The 6,541-nt window shown below is 41.6% G+C and overlaps 1 protein-coding gene and 1 non-coding gene across 2 annotated transcripts in view; both read left to right on the top strand.

Annotated features, from left to right (window-relative positions):
- The first annotated feature begins 201 nt into the window (after window positions 1-201).
- SF3B3 (splicing factor 3b subunit 3) overlaps window positions 202-6,541 on the top strand; it is a 46,305-nt gene continuing 39,965 nt past the window's right edge. Inside the window, exons 1-4 of the mRNA XM_024735481.1 lie at window positions 202-297; window positions 2,692-2,829; window positions 5,097-5,423; window positions 6,113-6,285. Of these exons, the coding sequence (XP_024591249.1) occupies window positions 2,760-2,829; window positions 5,097-5,423; window positions 6,113-6,285 (570 nt within the window). The 5' untranslated portion in view covers window positions 202-297; window positions 2,692-2,759. The remainder of the gene's footprint in view (window positions 298-2,691; window positions 2,830-5,096; window positions 5,424-6,112; window positions 6,286-6,541) is intronic.
- LOC112393549 (small nucleolar RNA SNORD111) lies at window positions 5,712-5,791 on the top strand. The gene has a single exon (XR_003001947.1). It is a non-coding gene; the product is annotated as a small nucleolar RNA SNORD111 (small nucleolar RNA).

Here is a 6,541-nt window from a genome sequence, read left to right as displayed (position 1 = left end):
TTTAAGTCTACTTTAAAAGGTCAATTAATTTCCTATTCTCCTGGAAAAAGTGACGGTCATAAAGTATATTTAAATAATTTTCAATGCTGTGTGGAAGCAAGACAGAAGCAGTTAAAAAAAAATTATATATACATTCTTCAGGCGCCGGTTGGGGACCTTTTTCCGTCGCGCGCCAACCGGAAGGTCCCTGTCTTAGGAGCTAATGGCGGACGCCGGCGGCTTGGCGTTGGTGGTTGTTTAAGGCTTGAAGGAAACTGAGGATCTGTCGGATATCTACGCCATCCTCCTGGCTGCAGGGTAAAGAAACAGCTCCCCGACCTCCCCGAGACCGGGGAGGCGGATAGCGGCCTTGTAGGAGGGTGGGCCGAGCCTGTGGCAGGGGTTTCTGAGGCAGCTTAGGCCCGAGAGGTACGGGAAAGGGAATGCTTGGGGCGGCTTTAGGGAATCGTCTCCCGTTTCCGTTCACAGTGTGGGAACCAGGCCTGGCTCAAAATAAGCTTTCTAGAAACTGTGTACCTTTTAGGCGCTGGGGGAGGTGTGAGAAGGAGCAAGCAGGAGGGACGTTTTCTGGAGAAAGTAAACGACACACGGGAGGGTGGAAAGATCGAGGGTGTTAAAAGTGTAAATAATGGAAACAGCCTTTGAAGTCAAGACTTTTGTATTTTGGCATTTGGGCGACTTGTTTCCTTCTCTGATCCTCATGCGGTGATGTTCTTTTGGCACATGGAGAAGGGGTGGAGGGAGCAATCACAGGCTCATTTCCTAGTATTCACCGGCAGGAGATAGAAGTGGGGGAAATCAAAATTTACCAAGTTTTGGCCGTTACTGGTTCCTGGTATATTGTTCTTGGCTGGTCTGCTTCCAGATTGCAACTTCCTCCATTACCCAAGATAACAATACTTGGGGAACCTGGATCCAACTAGGTTTGGGGAAAATGAATTCCAAAGATAGTAATGGATAGCGTAGGTTGTAAAGCTTTTCCGGGTTTCAGAAGTGGCCTGTGGTTTCCTCTGTTGTTTTCTAAAAAATTCTTTATTTTTAACGTAATCAGTCCTGCAACACGGATCACATTGACAACATGGTAGGGCTTTCATTGTAAATTCTGTTGTTGATAACTGGAGATTTGAAATTATGTTTGAAATTTTATAATAAGAGCAAGATGCAACAGAATAAATTATGTCTGAGAATCACATTCACTACTTTTCAGAGAGCAACTTTAACACATTCTCTGCTTATTTTTTACCCAGACTTTAAGCTGAGCACAACTTTCCCTGGAAATTTCCCAATGTCTAAGCCCTTCTGGGTGTGTGTGTATCTATGTCTCTGTCTGTATGTTTTTTCTATTTTTCTTCTTGTAGGTCATTTCTCACTCCCTTCTTGTTCCATCTCAAGACTTTTTCCTTTTTTCCCTGTGATCCTAGAAGAACATTCCTTGGTTTCCTTGATGTTCCTTGGTTTCAAGTAGGAGAATGTATATGTCTCAGGACCTGTTTCCAGACTGCAGGATCTTTTCCTCTCTTAGGCACCCTGCTCTTGCCCATCCCCCAAATGATTATTATTTATAAGGACATTTGCTCATCATTTTCTTTTCTCATTTAACAAAACCAAACTCGTACATTAATTACACGGTGATCACTTTGAATTTCTCAAGATCCCTTCTTTTTGTAATTGAGGAAAAATAGCTCAGTTTATTTTCCAGCACTAACTGTGTATAGGTGTAGTTTTGGTAACTCTTTTATGGTAGAAGTGCATCAGTTGGCAGTCTTCAGTTCTGTCTGATGAGAAGAATCCTTTTCTGTGACTGTATACTCCTTTGGGGAGGCTTGCTCCTGAAGTGACAGTTCAGTTTAGAGATACAGTCATGCACATATGAATGGCCTATATATGAAAGATTTTCTTTGCAGCAGTGTTCGTAATAGCAAGAGATTGGGAAGAAACTGAATGTTCGTCAGTAGGGTGTTGGCTAAATGAATTGTGATATACTCTTTCAGTGGAATACCATGTAGTTGTAAAATTGAGAAAGCCTTTTGTTTGTTGCTATCTCAAAAGATAGGTAAAGTGATAAAAAATCAGTTGCACTATGATGTGAGTGTATGATATACAGTATCTAACTTTTAGTTAAAAAGGGATAATAGACAGTATTAATATATATTTTTCTTTGTACATACAGAAAATATCTGGAAGGACACAGTATAACTTGGTGAAATTGATTCCTACAGGGAGGAAAACTGGATGGCTAGGGAATGGATGGAGTCAGCTTTTTGCTGTGCTTTTGAATTCTGAACCATGTGAAAGTAGAGCCTATTCAAATACAAGTAAATGTAGACCTACTTGGTTTCTGTGACAAAGTCAAATAGACAGTGTTGGTTTAATGGTACAGATCCCAGCTCCTAGCGATAATACTACTTGTTACGTGACCTCAGGCAGACAATTTAATTTCTTAGCTCAATTTTCTTATCTGTAAAATTAGTGTAATATTGAGTACTTCATAGGTTTCTTGTGAGGTTGAAACAGAGTGTATAGTAGCATAGTGCCTGGTATGTAGAAGGCACTCTTAATTACAAGTATGTTGTTCCTCAATAGGCCTTACTCTCCTGGTTCTGCTGTCTTCAGCCAGAAGTTCCCATACAGAAATGTCTGTTAAAATAACAGTTGCACAGCTGATATTTTTCTGTTTTTATGTACTCTTAGCTTGCTTTGACTTGGTATAACCAAAACCTGGATTGTGGAGTTGTGGGTGGCTCAGTGTTACTGCTACCATGTTCCTGTACAACTTGACCTTGCAGCGAGCCACTGGCATCAGCTTTGCCATTCATGGCAACTTTTCTGGTAAGTTTTTCTATTATTATCTTTCTGAGCTTAACATTTAAAAAAATTTTTTTTGGCCACATGACGCGGCTTGTGGGGTCTTAGTTCCCTGATCAGGGATTGAACCTGTGCCCCCTGTAGTGGAAGTGCAGAGTATTAACCAATTGACTGCCAGGGAATTTCTAACATTTTTAATATTACTAGTTTTATGCTTCAAATTGCTTTTTCAATCTCAAACCTTTTTTCTAAAACAAATTATGAAAAAAATCTTTTAATCGTTAGAGAATATTGTAATTTATGTGATGCTTTACAGTTTCTAAAGCACTTTGGAGTACTTGATCTTCCAAAGGACCTTTGGAAAATAAGGTGGCCTGATAAGTGATGGCATTGAGCAAATGAGAATGGATTCAGGTGGGTAGGAGTGGCATATCAGATAGGATAGGAAGCCATTTAGGCATTAGATAGTGAGGATCTATATTAGGGCAGTGAGGATAGAAGGAAAGAGAAAATATGAGTTTGCAACCTGGGTGGCAGAGAAAATGACAGTAACATTGATAGCAGGTTACTTGAGACCAGAGAGTGTGTTTGGGGAAGGAGGAACTTGGATATTTTAAACATTTAGTTTAAAGGTGATGACAACTCATCTGGGTGGAATTACATAGCAGGGAGAGATGGGGACAAGTTGACTGTTACGTATTTGGAGGTGTTGATTGCAGTTATAAAAGCAAGTGAGCTTTTTAGGAGTCAGTTTAGAAATAAACAGCATATATTAGGTGGTAGCTTTAAAAGGTCTTTGAGATATTACAGCTAACAGCCCAAAAAGTTAATATGATTTTTTAGAACAATAGCCTTAAAGATGGGCTAGAAAGAGCCTTTGGTAATTTTTAATTTTACGAAGCAAAACATTATGGTTTTTTTTGTTTTGTTTTTAAATCATTTATATTTGGCTGCATTGGGTCTTCGTTGCTGCACGTGGGCTTTCTCTAGTTGCGGCGAGCAGGGGCTACTTTTCGTTGTGGTGCGTGGGCTTCTCATTGCGGTGGCTTCTCTTGTTGCGGAGCATGAGCTCTAGGCGCGTGGGCTTCAGTAGTTGTGGCACGTGGGCTCAGTAGCTGAGGCTCAGGCTCTAGAGCGCAGGCTCAGAGGTTGTGGCACACGGGCTTACTTGCTCAGTGGCATGTGGGATCTTCTGGGACCAGGGCTTGAACCTGTGTCCCTTGTATTAGCAGGCAGATGCTTGACCACTGCGCCACCAGGGAAGTCCCCAAAACATTATATGTTAATATCGTTTGTAGGCAACTCTGAGTTAACGCAGATTGATGGCAAATCTCAGAAAAATAAAAAGGAAGTTTTAAAATAACTTGTGTGACCATTTTTGAAAAGTTCTTTGATACCACTTTTGTTAGATGTTTTAAATTCTGGGAAAAGTACCTTTTTTTTTTTTGCCTTTAAATTTATTTTATTTATTTATTTTTGGCTGCATTGGGTCTTCATTGCTGTGCGCGGGCTTTCTCTAGTTGCGGCGAGCAGGGCTACTCTTCATAGCGGAGCGCGGGTTTCTCATTGTGGTGGCTTTTCTTGTGATGCATGGGTTCTAGGCGTGTAGGCTTCAGTAGTTGTGGCTCACGGGCTCAGTACTTGTGGCTTGTGGGCTCTAGAGAGCAGGGTCAGTAGTTGTGGCGCACGGGCTTAGTTGCTCCGTGGCCTGTGGGATCTTCCCAAACAAGGGCTCGAACCTGTGTCCCCTGCACTGCATTGGCAGGCAGATTCTTAACCACAGCGTCACCAGGGAAGCCCAGGAAAAGTACCTTTTAAAGTAGAACAAATTAACTTAAAATACTAAGCCCCCAGCTCGGTTACATTTATCTTTTTTGGCTTTTTTAAAAATTTAATTTATTTAATTTTTTGGCTGTGTCAGGTCTTAGTTGCGGCAGGCGGGATCTTTCGTTGTGGCCCGTGAGCTTCTCTCTGGTTGTGGTGTGGGGGCTTCAGGGCGTATAGGCTCTGTAGTTGTGGTGCGCGGGCTCCAGAGCACGTGGGCTCTGTAGCTTGCAGCATGCAGGCTCTCTAGTTGAGGCGCGCAAGCTCAGTAGTTGTGGTGTGCGGGCTTAGTTGCCCTGCAGCATGTGGGATCTTAGTTCCCTGACCGGGGATCGAACTCGTGTCCCCTGCATTGTAAGGCACATTCTTTACCACTGGACCACCAGGGAAGTCCCTTTAGTGGAATTTTGATCCATTCAGGTTACTAGTTCTGATTGTTCATGATCTTTATTTTTCGTGTTTTTCAGGAACCAAACAACAGGAAATTGTTGTTTCCCGGGGAAAGATCTTGGAGCTGCTTCGCCCTGACCCCAACACCGGCAAAGTACACACTCTACTAACTGTGGAAGTATTTGGTGTCATCCGGTCACTCATGGCCTTTAGGTTGACAGGTGGCACAAAAGACTACATTGTGGTTGGTAGTGACTCAGGTCGGATTGTTATTCTGGAATACCAGCCATCTAAGAATATGTTTGAGAAAATTCACCAAGAAACCTTTGGCAAGAGTGGATGCCGCCGCATTGTTCCTGGCCAGTTCTTAGCTGTGGATCCCAAAGGGCGAGCTGTTATGATTAGTGAGTGACTTACTCTGTTGACTTTTTGACTCTTAAAGAAGCTCAGTTCAGGGTAACAGTGCTGTGATCTTGATAGTGTGCCAAGAAATCACTCAGCTGGGTAAAGTTTGGATCATTTTGGATGTTTAAAGTTTAAAGTTGCTTTTCCTTTTAAAACAATGGGAGAAGTTTTAACACACCTTTTCTACTTCTTGTTGGAAATGGGTGTTTTTCCATTTCTTTAAGTGTAGCAAAAAGGCTACACTGTAAGATTTTACATTATTAGACAATGAATATGGTTGCTTTCATCAGCCTGAAGTGATGATTCACATTCATGTCTCTTCTCTGATAAATATCTTGAAGAAAATTCTGTGTATCTGATCAGGCTTCCAGAGGGCAACCTTCTTTGACCAGTCACAAAATCATTAGATCTAATTCAGAGAATAAAGCTGGCAATTCTATGAATTATTGTTTAGTTTGTCATAAAAATTTTTGAAGAGTTAGTGGGATATTAAGATCCCTATTAGGAAGGAGGGGGGTAAAATTATGCTCTTGTCTATTTTAGCAAAATCCTAAAGCATGCATACGCTTGTAGAGTTAGTACTGGCTATTAACGATCTTTCAGAAAATAATTGTGACGTGAATCTAGCTGTTCTGTAGCCTCTGGTTTCATTATCTGGAGTATTTATATGTTTTGTCTCCTTCAACAGGCGCCATTGAGAAACAGAAATTGGTGTATATCTTGAACAGAGATGCTGCAGCCCGGCTTACCATTTCATCTCCACTGGAGGCCCACAAAGCGAACACTTTAGTGTATCATGTGGTCGGAGTAGATGTGGGATTTGAAAATCCAATGTTTGCTTGTCTGGAAATGGATTATGAGGTGATGGTGGGGGGGGTCTCAATCTCTCTACCCACCTTTTCCTTCCCCTCCCTTCTCCCCATCTCCCTCCTTTGGGTTTCTTCCACTCACCTTGGTGCTTTCCTGAGATTATTTTCTTCATTGTGCATTTCTTATATCTTACTTGCTCACAATTTTTTTTTTCTATTCCAAATACCTTTCTGAAATACTTTGGAGTGTTTCAGAATTTACCTGATTTGAATAGTCACCCTGTGGAAACAGGGTATTTATTGGGAAA

The sequence above is a fragment of the Neophocaena asiaeorientalis genome, unplaced genomic scaffold (genome assembly GCF_003031525.2).
Source record: "Neophocaena asiaeorientalis asiaeorientalis breed wild unplaced genomic scaffold, Neophocaena_asiaeorientalis_V1.1 scaffold40, whole genome shotgun sequence".
NCBI lineage: Eukaryota > Metazoa > Chordata > Mammalia > Artiodactyla > Phocoenidae > Neophocaena > Neophocaena asiaeorientalis.
Note: the sequence above shows the minus strand (reverse complement) of the source record. Positions and strands in the feature narration are given on the sequence as shown.